General features: G+C 50.7%; 2 protein-coding genes across 4 annotated transcripts in view; one reads left to right on the plus strand and one right to left on the minus strand.

The window, feature by feature from the left end:
- FAAP100 (FA core complex associated protein 100) overlaps nt 1–13,198 on the plus strand; it is a 34,144-nt gene extending 20,946 nt beyond the window's left edge. The window contains exons 9-10 of one of the 3 annotated variants that reach the window (XR_014788210.1): nt 1–288; nt 421–13,198. Coding sequence is in view for 2 of the 3 variants with exons in the window: in XM_084837594.1 (XP_084693720.1) it covers nt 1–122; nt 421–499 (201 nt within the window). In the remaining variant the exon portion in view is untranslated. The other 2 variants (XM_084837594.1, XM_084837595.1) reach the window with 2 other exon arrangements.
- FSCN2 (fascin actin-bundling protein 2, retinal) overlaps nt 9,794–13,835 on the minus strand; it is a 27,463-nt gene continuing 23,421 nt past the window's right edge. The window contains exons 3-5 of the mRNA XM_084837597.1: nt 13,078–13,199; nt 10,926–11,093; nt 9,794–9,999 (exon numbers count right to left, since the gene is read on the minus strand). Of these exons, the coding sequence (XP_084693723.1) occupies nt 9,794–9,999; nt 10,926–11,093; nt 13,078–13,199 (496 nt within the window). The remainder of the gene's footprint in view (nt 10,000–10,925; nt 11,094–13,077; nt 13,200–13,835) is intronic.

Raw genomic sequence — 13,835 nt, forward strand, 5'->3', positions numbered from 1 at the left:
ATGCTGCTTAAGGAGGCACAGTCCTTGCGTGACAGCCTGTGCTTGGGGAATGATTCAGATGCGACTGTGGAAAAGCTTCTGCACGTTTATCGGGAGCTGCGCAACCCCAGCCTCATAGTCCTGTGAGCACCGAGCTGCGGTTCTCCGTTTGACGCACCTCGGATCACTTCGCTGTCCTCTCTGTCTGGTGCCGGTGGGATGAAGGGAGCAGCTGGCTGTACAGCTTGTGAACTGACTGAGGGGCCAAAGCAGAGGCATGGCAGGGAGGAGGCGCGGGATTCCAGCTGGGTGAGCCCTGGTCCTGATTGGGCTCACTCTGGAGGCCAGAAGCCCAGGGGCTCAGCCTTTTAATTTCTGTCCCCACCCCACCCTGGCTGCCACCCCTTTCCCCCTTTTAATGTGATTGTTTCTTTTTCCCAGGGTTCTGAATTCCTGCCTATTCCTAGCAGATCTGATCGGTGCATCGTGGCAGTTTCACGCGCAGGCAGTGTCCGGCTAGAGTGTGTGTGTGCGCGCATCATGCGTGTGTATGTACGTGTGTGTAACTTGGATGGCCGACAAGGTGCCGTGGTGGGTGTGGGTGGCGTGTTGTGGATCGCACTCGACGTTGCTAGTTTAGCTTCTTTCGCTTTCAGTGATGGCTGCTTTGCTGTAGCAGGCAGGAGTCTGGTGAGTCGTCTGTGGGGAGGGAGGGGGCAGGTTTTGCTGGTGATTTTAATCGGGGTTTTGTCCACTCCAAACAACAACACAAAGGGCTACGCCTCTAGCTGTGTCATATTCTTCGGGAACACTGTGGAAAAAAACAGGATGTCACACGCATAAGTAACTCAGGGGTGCTCTTAGTATAGTGCCCCTTTTTCTAACGGGGCGCTTTGCTCCTTTTTCCAGTATTTGTCCTTTCTATAAACAACTTCCTTGTCTATTTCCATGGTGGGGACTCATGCATGGTTGTATGTGCTGGTTTTTCTCTCTCTGTACATTTAACCCTCCCTTCCCACCTTCTCCAAAGGCCACGTGTCTAACGGGGAAGTGCCAGTATTTTGCAAAGCTGCCAACCACCATGAGAGCCTCCCTCTTGGCGGGGCGGTCTGACTGCATCTCCTCTTCCTTTCTCTCTGGCTGGCAGGTCCGTGGCAGCTTGGGGGCCTCGGCTGCCGCCTCCCCACTGAGCTAATGCAGTGTCCACTTTAAAAGCTGCCTCCTCCCAATGAATAATTGAAAAGCCATTCGGTGCGCTTGCTGGCCGGCACTAAATGCCATTAGGAAATGCTCCAACACTCAGGGGTGAGAGAGGCGCTCACTCTGCTGTTGCCTGATCTGGAATAATTGATGTCGTATTTGCCCTCTGACCTCCAGTTGAATCTTCACCTTGAGGGGGGCCCCCCTGCCCACTTTACTGGTCCCCCCTGAAGCTATTAGGTCAGCCTGAAAAGAGAAGTGTGGGATGAAGAGAGAGCAGTCATGACAATAAAAGATTCTCGTTTATGTTTTGCCTCCTGAAGACCTGCATTTCGAATCCTACAGAGAGTAAATGGCCCTGCTTTGCCCTTGTTCTTCTTATGGCCGAGTCGAGGGGTGAGATGTCTTTCCCTACATCTGTCTCCAGGAAAGGGCCCTCAAGCTTTGTCTGTGCTGCCCTACCCCTTTTGCAGAGCCAGCACTTTAACCATTCTGGGTTCTGCCAATGTATCGGGCTTCCCATTTCTGCCTGTTGGCACTGACCTTCTGAAGGGAGGCATGAGTGAGCCTGCGTGCGTGCGTGCATGCGCATGCTCACCATTCAGGGCTTGGTGAGTCTTGAACTAAGGTAGGGGTGCTTTTGCCTCTACAGCTTCCTCCTTTCTTCTTTCTCTGGATAAATATGAACACAGGGGCAAGCTGTCCCTGCAGAAAGGGTCACGCAGTGTCACCGTCTTCCCTCTGCCCCTTATGAACAAATGTTGCCAGTCAGCACTCCAAAGGCAAGTTCTGCAACGCTGTGGGAAGGGGGGTGGGGGGAAGGACCCAGTCAGATCTGTCCCATGCTTGGGAAGAGCGGGGCGCAAAGAAGGAGGTTGGCTGTGGCCTCCCCCTGTGCGCATTTGGAAACGTCGAGGTTTGGGTGGCTGCCGGTGGTCGCGTCAATTGCGATTACCCACTTGAGCACGCCTGCTGCCCGCCTCCCCCCCCCCCCGCCACACACACACGCACCGCCCCTCCTGCTCAGCAAGTCTTGAACGGAGGAACTGACAGATCTGGGTCTCTGGGTCTTCTCAGTCACCCTGCAGGGCTACCCTAATTGGATTCTGGCCGAGCACATACGGAGAGCCGAGCCCTGCTTCCTTCGTGATTGGTGGAAGCTGGCTCCGCCAGGAGCAAGAAGTACTTTTCAGAGGCATGCTCTGCTCAGAGAAGCAGCATGGGCTGCTGTGGAGAGGAGCACTTTCCCAAGCAGGGGAGAAGCATAAGACGAGGCTTAATGAAGCAAGCAGCCCTAGGAATAAGCCCCTTGAGTCTTAATCACCGCTAGCCTGTGTCCAGACTGGAGAGAGTCGCTAACCCGTGCATACCACTTTTGTGTCTAGCTGGGATTGTTCAGGCAAAAGAACTCTGGAATGGAGCCCAGAAAAACCGGCTCTACCCAACCTCACATCGATCCCTCCACTAGAAGTAGGCCCCAAATGTCCCAGTCAGTAAGTATGTCTAGGTCACCATCTCTTTGCTTTCATTAGAATTCTCCGTCAGCTGCTGATAAAAGAGTTGACTGAATGCTCCTCTCTGCCATGGCTACCACTGCCAAATTGAGCGCTGGCCCATTGCTGCTCTGTAGTAAGCCCACCACCCCCCGGCCTATTATGTACCATTGGGCTCGTGAGGGGTTTGTCCAACAAAAGCGCTTGTGCCTCTGCCTTCCCTCCTCCCCTTGAATTTTCCGGGAGTGATCTGGAGCAGGCCTCTGCAATCCACTGCGCTGGGAATTCCATAGCCGCAGTCAGATAGGGAAGTTGGGTGGAGTCCGCTTGGGTGGCTGCACTACCCTGTTACTGTCGGCAGGGGCCAGCATGCCCTGGAATGATTCTCATTTGCACACATGGAATGGTGTCCCTGCAAGGCAGCCCCAATGCTGAGCTGCTGCCTGTGTAATTCCAGTTCAGCTGTACGCTCAGCAGTGGGCCATAGCAGCTTCACTGAGAGCCACAGCATGCCCTGCGTGCAGCTAGCATGTACGTGTCTCACGCCTGTCATGCCTGGGGTTGACAGCCTCACCACCAGGTTTCCTCCCAGCTGAAAGCTGAAGCTGTTTCCACTGTTCTCTACTAGTCGCCTGTTTTTCCTGACTCATGCTGCAGATAGCAGCACCTTCATGTACACACATGCTTCTCAGCTATGCTCTACCCCTGGCTGACTACAGTATCAGGAGAGGACCTCTCTTCCCATCATCACACAGGTGACAAAGATGCTGGAACCTGTTGAGTTTTAAAACTTCAATTGCTGCTGCTCTTTCAAGCTCACAGAACTATTTTTTAATATACCTTCTACCCACTTCTATCCAAGTCCTAGGCTCTTAATTGATATTCTTGTGTCCCTGGGAAAACTATATGGTAAGAGCTCTTCTTGCCTACTGAACACACAGTCCTCTCTTTTCCTCTCTTTTTCTGTATGGTCTCTGCTCAAGCAAGGTGTGCATATTTTTGTAGCACTTCAAAAATCTATTTCCACAGAGACCGCAGGGGCACAAAAACCCAGATGTGTGTTCAGCGGGTAATGATTGCTCTGTCATACTTTTCCACATTTGCTCATGCACAGCCTGAGTCTCCTGCTGCTTCCCGCACACTCCTGAGCATGCTTACTCTTGGTAAGGCCCAATAAATTCAGTTGGACTTACTTGGGAGCATATCTGCCTTGTGTTGCTTGCAGCCTTAGCTTTGCAGAAACTTGGTTGAGGCATAATGGCACTGTTGCTTGTCCTACCCTAGTTCAATTTTAGCATCGTGCTTGGGTCCCTTGCTTTTACAGTTCTTCATAGCACATTCAGTTGTACTTTGGGGTAAGCTGAAACAAGCCACTCCGTGCAGCAGTTGTGTCCGTTTTGGTGTCACTGCTGACCCTTGGCTAGTGCCCCCTGCCAGTGAAGATGCTGCACGTACAGAAATATTTTAACTCTTAAATTACATGTCAGGGTTCTTAAAAAATAAGTGAAAGTGTGGCCGAAGAACCTCTGCAGACCTGCATATACTTCATGTATTTTTGAGAGTTGTGGGGGCCTGTCCAGCTACCCATGTTGGATCAGGGCTAGTGCCACTGCCCTGTTTCGGAAAAGCAGAGAAATAATACTGTGTAAATAGCCTCGGCCCTGATTTTTCTCCCTTGCTCCATTGACCCACATGTGAGGCTCAATATGGCGTTTAATGTGAAACCTGCACTGGGTGTAGTGCCCAGTTCCCATTCTGTCATTTAGGAACCAGATCTTGCTGCAGGATGAAAGACATGGAGGTATTGATGGTAGACCCTATTAAATAGCTGGATCTCGCCCACAGTCTGATCTCAGGAGACCGCCATCGGGGAAATGGTATGGCTACCAAACCCGGGGATCCCCTCGAGGATGCTCACCGCTGCTGATGAAGGGGAGTGTGGGGGGGGGGGGGGGCTCCCGAGCCGCTGGGAGCGCCCGGCTGCGCTGCTGCCCCTAGGGGGAGTCGCCGCTTCTCTCTGCAGCAGCTCTGGTGAGGTTGGTTAACCCGTGAATCGCTGTTGCGCGTGCCCCCCCCCCCCATCCGCTTCAGCCCCAAGCGTCGACGTTTTGGCTAACGGGGGACACCTACAGAGGGGGAGATCCGTGTTTTGCGTCCGGGACAGTCCTGCATACAGAGGCAGCAGGGCTGAGGGGAAGAAGGGCCTTTTTAGGGGGCAGGGCTGCAAGACGGATTGCCAACGAGCTTTCCGGCCCACCCTACTCCACCCTTTATGCGCCAGAATCCTACTTTGATTCTTCTGGCCACGGAAGACGCCGGCATTTTGGCTCCACCCCTGCCCCTGTAAGCGTACGAAACACACGCGCGCGCGCCCCGGTCAGCGACGTGCAGCCCGATCCCAGCCATGTTTACTCGGAAGGAAGTGCTGCTGAGTTCAGTGGCGCTTCCAGATAAATGCAACCGTCTTCGGCGAGAGTCTGTTTTAGGTCTGCACATTTCAGGGTAAGGTTGTCCTTGCCGTTGTTACGATTCTTCTGGACAGGAAAAAAGCAGTGGTTGCTTGATCAGATTTGCCGCTCACGGTGACGAACGCGCTGTTGGTGCTCTCACTATTTTCTCCTTATATGGCCCTGTCCGAGCTTGTTCCATTTCCCTTCCTTGCAGAGTCCTCCCTGAAGTGTCCTTGATATGGGCTGTGGCCAGCTGGGCCAGTAAGAGGGAGAGCCCAACCGCCAGCCCTCTTTCTGCGGCGCGCAAGGATTTCCTCTTCCAAGTTCGGGATCCTGTCACATTTGCAGTGTAAATGGAGCTGCCTCGAGAACAGCCTTCCCCAGCCTGATGCCCTCCCGGTATTTTGGAGTCTTAGCATTCCTAGCCATTCGCCATGTTGGCCCGGGCTTGAAGGTGAAGACCAAAACATCTGGAGGGCACCAGGTTGGGAAAGGCTGCTCGAGGGCGTGGTGTGGCCTGTTCATTAAGTACTGCTCCTGCATGCTACATAGTTTACCTACACACACACACACTTGTGTGAAAATAATGTATATGCTATATGTCATTCTTATGCAGGTGCCCCCAATCCCACCTTGGTAGATCCGTGTGATGGTAGTGGCAACACTGACTGCTGGATGGCTGGTAGTGGCCATTGTAATTTCTCTCAGTGTAGCATTGCTGGGGGTATTGTGGGAAATCTGAATTGCAGAGCTGGAAAAAGTGCAGAAAAGGATGACTGAAATGATCAAGGGGCTGGAGCAACTCCCCTACGAGGAACTCCCCTATGAGGGAAGGTTACAACAGCTGGGATGATTTCACTTGGAGAAAAGGCAAGTAAGGGGAGACATGATAGAGGTGTACAAAATTATGCATGGTGTCTAGAATGTGGGTAGGGAGACATACTTCTTCATTGTAATAGAACCTGGGGTCATCCTATGAAGCTGATTGGTAGGAGATTCAGGAAAGCTGAAAGGAAGCGCTTCTTCACACAGCGCATAGTTAAAACTATGGAATTTGCTGCCACAAGATGTAGTGATGGCCACCAATTTGGATGGCTTTAAAAGGGGATCAGGCAAATTCCTGGAGGAGAAGGCTATCAGTGGCTACTAGTCCTGTGGCTATATACTACCTCTGGTATCAGAGGCAGTAAGCCTATGTACAAGCGGAATGGGGCGGGGGTTGCTACTGCACTCATGTCGTACTTCTGATTCGTTGGCCATTGTGTGAACAGAGTGCTAAACTAGATGGACCTTGGTCTGATCCGGCATGGCGTTTCTTATGTTTTTAAATGGCAGCCGCCACTGGGGCACAGCTGCCTGAAGATGCTGGATGTTGACTTCGGGTCTATTACTAAAACAACTGCCAATTAAAAATAACTAAGGGTATAATCCTATGCATGTTTAGACAGAAAAAAAGTCCCACAGCTCCCAGCATGCTCTAGCCAGTCTTGCTGGCTGGGGAATGCTGGGAGTTGTAGGACATTTTTCTGCCTAAACATGCATAGGATCGCAGCCTAACAGGCTCCAATTGCCTTAAAGATAACCAACAGAGCAACCCTGTACTTGAGTTGTGCCATGTGAGGGGCTATAGGATTTGGTGGAAGCCTTGCTATGCCAGTGGAATGCAAGAGATGCCACCACCATGACAGATACACTGGTGGAATACGCCGCCAGTGAAGATATTTCAGCAGGACAGCCAAAATGGGACTGCATTGTGAATAGCACAGGGGAGGAGCTCATGTAGGCCGTGCCATGTCCTCTTCCAGACCCTCAACTGTGGTGTAACTGCACACCAGCCCCAGACCTGGCAAAAGGAATTTCCCCCTACTGACTTCTATCGGAGGGTGAGGAAATTAAAAATAGCCATCCCTGTGTCAACAACCGCCCCATCTACATTTTCCGTACCCAGGAGAAACTGCATATCCTCAGCACTGGTCTTGCTTAAGGCCTTACAGTCTGGCAGTGGATGATGAAATCACTGCCTCACACCAATAATGCCAAACTGTCCAGGCCCAGTAAGATCTAGCTGTTGCTGGTGCCTATGAGAAGGGTTTTACCATCAAACACTGTGTAGGCAGGTGAATTGGCTATTCACAAAAGTCTTCAAGGGCCTGCACTCTACTAATACAGGCAGTGAACCTCTACCTAGTTATTTTATTTATTTATTTTAAAACTTCAGAGACTGCCCCTTCGTCCCCAAAAAACAAAAACACAATTTCAGGGAGGTATACACAAAAATCAAATATTTAGTACAATAAAAACCTATGCGTGATTCAGTTATTCTGGGCACTGTAACAACTACAGTACTTATGTGTACAATGCAGCTGTGATCCAGGTACGTGGATATTTGTACAGAATACCTCCATGGGGTTTTGTTAATCTCTATTTTTGAAAAACTCTGTAGAAGAAGAAGCGAATTGGGCTGTTTGCATGATTGAACAGCCCACTGTAGCTTATTTAAGCCACAATGGGTTGCAGCATGGGCAGGCTGCCATTTTGAATATTCAAGCCATAGCTGTGGCTTGTCATGTCATCCAAACCCAGGGACGGTGGGTTATGCAAATGTTAAACAAGGGTTGTTTAACCCTTGCATAATGCACATTTCCAGGTTTGGACGACATGATAAGCTGCAGCTTGAATATTCAGGATGGTGCCCACAGGCATTGCACCTCAATATGACTTAAAGAAATCACAACAAGCCGGAATGATCATGCAAACCCAGTCATAACCGCTCTGGTACCACTTCAGTGCCAGAATGCTCATGAAACCCTTTGAAAAAATGCAAAGACCTGCAAGACTAGTATCCATTCAACCAGCATCAGCACCTCATCAGTTGTATTTGGAAGCTATGCATTGTCCCTCTTTAGCACAGAAGTATATTCATCCATTTTCTTAAAAAAATAAATAATATTAATAATTTAAATTGAATTAAAAAGTGGTGGAAAGGATACCCCCCCCCCCCAGGAAGTTTCCTGTCTCCCATGCATTGTATGGGAATGGTATATTGTACCTTTGGTACTAGATCAGGACTAGGACCATTTTACTACTAAGCATACAATCCAGAAGGGAGGTGGCTTCTGCAAATGGGCTGAATGCTGTGTGAGAATTTTTTAAAACAAGCAAACCAAAAACTTTCCAGCAACATTTCACAGGCCTTTACATGCTCAACCCCATTGTCCTGGAGCAAGGCCTTCTCGCCTTCCAGTATCGTGAGAGCAGATGCATCAGGTGGCAATAAGGGAAGTGGGGTCTGTAGAAGGGGGCTCCTAGTCACCTGCCTTCCATAGACAGCTGTTTGGAACAGGAAGCTCCATTGAGGCAGTTTCCTTCCTTTCTGGGTTATTTGTGGAAGGACTATAGAGTGTGGAGTGGAAAGAGGCTTCAGAGCAACAGTAGAATAGAAGCAGTTTTGAAGGCCAGACAGGCGTAGGCCTTGCGAGCGTGACTTGGAGGGCTGCAGAGTCCTGGGGAGTCCTGACTTTCAGGCCTCTCCAGTCCCAGCAAGGGTTCTCCAATCCTTCCCCAGTCTTCCTGTGAAGCCCTTGGCTAATCTAGCTCCAATTTCCCTTCCTCCAATGTTTTTTTGCTTATATCCTTCCAGCCCAATCCAAAGCTCAATCCTCCCACCTCCCCACTGCCCCAGTATTTTACCCTAAATAGCTCATTGTGGCTGAACCACCCCAAGGAAGATGTTCTCTTCCTGCCAACTCCCTCCTGACTGCATTGGTTGCTCAACTGCATCCAGCTTCCATCTCCACATGTGGCCTCCATTTGTCAGCAGCAGGAGTAGGAGAAGCAGCAGCAGCTGGGCCTCACACATCCACAAAACCCCCTCAGCCTACCATTTCCATGCCAGAACGTTGGGTGAGGAAAGCAGTAGAACTACAGCTCTTGGTAAAGAGGGCGACAGATACAAAACAAGCCCAGGCTGAAGGATACTGGCAGAGCAGAGAAAGTGCTGTGGGTTATGCTCTCCAGGATTAAAGGGGGGAGATTTGGGTTCCCAAACTCCCATGCAGCGCTCATAACTTCAGTAAGGTAGGAACTGGGCCCTATAAGCATCCCTAATCCTTACCTTTTGCACCTTTAGACAGGTTGTGAACCTCTAGGCTACAGTGTCTAGAGGGAACAAGTTGAATTCCCACATTTACAACACCTCCTGGAACCTGTAAGCGCCCTGCTCCCTCTGTCTTCCTTGACTGAGGTGCAGAGTAGATGGCACCTCTGTTACAGCACATTGTCTGGAGCTTTGACAGTATTATGGGTAGAAGCCAGAGGTCTTTCAACACGTGATAGTTCTGGAGGGAGTGAGCAGAGATGGTCATCGGCATATTGTGCTGGTTCTGAAATGGGGCCTCGATCACTTTAATCCTGACTGATACATCATAGTATCTCCCTCCTGGGAGGTTTAGTAGGGTGCTGCTTCTAAGCTTAGATTGATAAGACTACAGGGGATAGCAGAAGAGGTTCCCCCACCCATCCCAGCCAGGTTTTTTCCCATGGAAGGTGTGGGAGTATTGTAATGCCACTGGAGTCCAGGTAGGAGCACTATGCTTCTCCTCATACCCCACCTCTGTGTCCACCCTGAGCTGGCTTGGCCACCATGGTGGGCCCTAGAGCATCTAAGGTGTGTCAGTACTCCCAGAGAGTGGCGCGGTGCAGGATGTCGGCATCAGCACGCAGGGTTCCTGCTTGATCGCCTCTAAGGTATTTGCCATTTTTTCCTTTAATGGCCACGCGGCTGCGCTCGCAGAACTCGAAAAAGAAGTCCTCGGACATCTCGCCATCACTGCAGACGGTGCCATTGCTGGCCACGTACCAGAACTTGCCCCCAAGGCCTAGGAGCACAAAAGATGCAGGAGTCACTGGGATGCATATAAACTAGCACAGTAGAAACATTCTGCAAACCTTGCCACAGGGAACTGTCTCCACATGACGGTATGTGGATTAGGCCTTGGAGCAAGCAAAGTTCATGCACAGAGGCTCAAACCAGATGTGATGGCTGCAGGCCTGCTTGCTTAAATAAAGCATATGGTGTGAGGATGTCAAGTACAAAAGGGATGAGAGGAGTTGAACTCGCCCCACTTCTGTGGCTTGCTTCCCACCATCTGCTGTTCCTGGTACTTCAAGTATCAGAGCCCGACTGAGGGAAAAATGAAGTTGGGGACAGACTGTAGGGAGGAGGATTCGGCTCCCCTCAGGCATGTGCCTCTCTAAAATCAGACATCCCCCCCCCCCACACACACACACCCTTCTGCTTTATATGTGATTAGGACAGGCTTGGGCTTAAATAAGTGAGTGTGCCACCACAACATTTAGGTTGACCCAGAATTGGCAGAGGGTCGAGAACAGTCTTCCCCAACCTGGCACCCTCCAGATGTGTCGAACTTCAACCCCCAGGATCCCCAGCCAGCATAGCTGGTCCAAAAGAAGCAGAATCAGACTATGGGGAACAGGGAGCTTCAATACATTGGGTGTGAAAGAGAAGTGGGCCGTTGTGTGGAAATTGCCAGGAACTTGCAATGGGGTGGAGAGAGAGTGAGTATTCTGATGGTTTTGGGTGTCTATGGCTGTGCTTAACTACAGGATGGAACATCTGGGCCCCAGGGAAGCTTGGAAGGATGGTATGCCTGTGTTCGCATCTGGAAAGCGAATGTGCATGTAGCATCCCTTCAACATATCATCCAAAATTATTTCACTATGAAGAACATTCGCGATCTCACTCCACCCCCACCCCCCCATCTCCCTGTGTGTCGCCAACTACCTTTGATCTGGTAAGCACCATTGTTGAAGACGATATGGAAGACATCATAAACGGAACGGTTGGCATCCAACAAGTTGGAGTTGCGATGGTAGCACACGAAGCCATGCGTCCCGCGAAGAACCAGGATGGGTCGGTTGATCAGCTTGAGAACAAACTCCTCATCCTCCCCTGTAGTCAGATAACTGCAGGTCAGTGAGTTCTGAGGCTAATGTGACTGCTGTGTCTGTGAAGAGCTAGGAATCCAAAATGTGCATGGGTGAATACATTTGAGCCAGACCTTCGCCTCATTGAGTACAGGACTGCTGTGCCAGCCACATATGGATTCCCGGAGCCTGCACTTGCATGTGTTTGCTTTGTGGTGGGAGATTTATAAGTAGGGTCAGTCTGTCTTCAATTCCTCCTTCCAGTCAGGTCTCTGAGGTCAGGGCTGGCCTCAGTCCCGGTTCCTGAGGGCCCTCGAGCAAGACACCCTCAATGGGCCCCTTCCTTCAGTGAGTCTGCCTTCTCACCACCACTGACACCACCCGCTCTTGCTCCTCCTTCTCTTCCTCATCATTGCTGCCGCCTGCTTGCTTGACAGGCAAAGAGCTACTGAGCAAGCAGGCAGGGGCATCTCACCACCACCACCACCGTTGTCTGGGCCAGAGCAAGAGGCAGGTGAACAAGCAAGTTGCAATGGTGAAGAGGAGGAGCAAGTCCAGGGGGCTCTTGTCAGTGGGCCCCTGCTTGGGTGTGGGCCCTTGGCAGGTGCTCAACCATGCCTACTCTTGATGCCAATCCTGGCTGGCTGCTTCTGCACCTTTCTGATCCTGAATCCCAAGGGTTGCAAATGCTGAAGAATCCTGTCTCTTCCCATCCCTGGGTGACCTATGTCAATTATTACTCCTTATTTTGCAATGGAAGTGATTTCAGCTTAGCGCTCACCCATTATCTCTCATACTGCTTTGGTATACCAAATTGGTAGCTACAGCTAAAACCAGAGCCTGATCAGAGGGGCGTTTCTGCTGTTGGACTCATCTCAGGTGCACATGCAAGCTGTAGGCTGTACTGGGCAGGTGTGTCATCATCTTTCTCTGCGCCGGTTCCAAAGTGGCCTATGTTTCGGGGAGCTGGCCATGGCCATCTGTTCTCCTGACCTCCAGAGTGTGTTGGAGGAACTTATAACCATGTCCCAGAGGGCCATCGTCTTTTGCTTGTCATTGCTCCTTTCCACTTCCAGTTGAGGAACTGTGGTTTCACTATTGACTATCCTCTGCAATTTTGTCTCTAGCAAAATAGTGACTTCCTCCCAACTGCCCTGCAAATGCCACACTTCATCATTCTCCATATAGCCTCCACTCCACCCACCCAATGGCTTCTTTGGACCTATTCCATTTTTACACAGCCATTTCTCTTGTCTCAACTTCTGACACCCCATCTGTGCAACTACAGCTGCACTTGTCAAATATTTCTAGGCCCAGGCAGCTTGCTTTTGCTTCACAATCTTCCAAATTCCCTAAAGCACACTACTATCTAGGTCAGGGGTGTAGAACCTCAGGCCCAGGGGCCAAATCTGGCCCTCCTGGGGTCCCAATCCAGCCCCCAGGGTTCCCCAGATGGCCACACCCCCTTTTCCTGGCCACGTTGTCTTTACCCTGACCACCAATCATTTTGTGCCTTTTGTGCAGTTTTTCCCCATTCTAAAAGGTTGAACTGCCTCTCCTAGGGCTCAGTTACTGGCAGGAAGCATTTGAAGCTAAAATATGATTATATTTTTGGCTCCACCCCATTTGCCTTTGGCCCACCCACCACTGGAACATGGCCCCCGAGAGCTTCTTCTCAGTAGAATTTGGCCCTTGGGCTGAAAGAGGTTCAACCCCCTTCATCTAGGCACTCTCTTGATGCCTAGCAAGCGTGGCTTAGGCTTTCCCAACCCTCGCAGCCACCATTTTCAATGAGGCCGCAGGAACTGGTGGGCACTCTAACTCCCATCAGCCCTACCAGCATGGCCAGTGGGCAGGGATGAAGGGATCCGTAGACCAACAATACCTGGAGAGCCACAGCTTCCTTGCCCCTTGCTTTATGACAACACACAGGCCATGCTTCTTGGTCTGTCTGGCCTGAGCCTCTGGAACTGAGGCAACAAGAAAACTCATCCCCAGGTAAGACTCACCCACTGTGTCACTGACAGCTGCCAGTTGTCCATTCTTCTTGGTGCAGATATATTTGCCGTTGCCGGCTTTGAGGGCTACACGGCGACCACGCCACTCAATATCAAACATGGTGCTGGCAGATCTAGGGGACCAAGGCAGGGCAGCGGGGGGGGGGGGGGGAGAGAGAGAGAGAGCACTGGTCAATGGGAGAACCAGCAAGGGGAAAGTGTTCATTTTCTCCCAAAGATTTTGCTCTTTCCTTCCTGTTAGATATGTCCTACATTGGCTGCAGCCCTACACCCACAAAAACAAGGGAGTAAATCTTGTCGAAATCAGTGGGATTTACTTCTGCATAAACTTGCACAGGATTGCACTCTGGGTGTGGCGGTATCTGCAAACCTTCATCATGTTCTGCTGCAACCTATTCCAGATTTCTGTTACACCAGATTCATTCGTATTAAGGCCAGGGGATAGCACTAAGTTTCATCTCAATGAGACTCGGCACAGCGCGATCAGACCCCTTCCTTCTTGGCAACAGATTAGGTGTGCTGAAGTGCATTTGGATAAAACAGCTTTTCAGTGGCAGCTACAGAGAAGATCCAAGGGTTAACGAGACTCTCTGTTAGATAAATTCCCGTTGCTTTATTCTAATCTGCATTTGTCCAGCTTTAACCTTCAGCCTTTGGTTCATGTTTTTTCTGGATTAGAGAGTCCTTAAGTGCTCCCAGACTTCCTGTAAAAAAACCCCACCAAGCCTTGCCGCATATGAAAGGCAAAA

Source organism: Heloderma suspectum, chromosome 2, assembly GCF_057233095.1.
Source record: "Heloderma suspectum isolate Gila_16-S chromosome 2, 16-S_ref, whole genome shotgun sequence".
Taxonomy (NCBI): Eukaryota; Metazoa; Chordata; class Lepidosauria; order Squamata; family Helodermatidae; genus Heloderma; species Heloderma suspectum.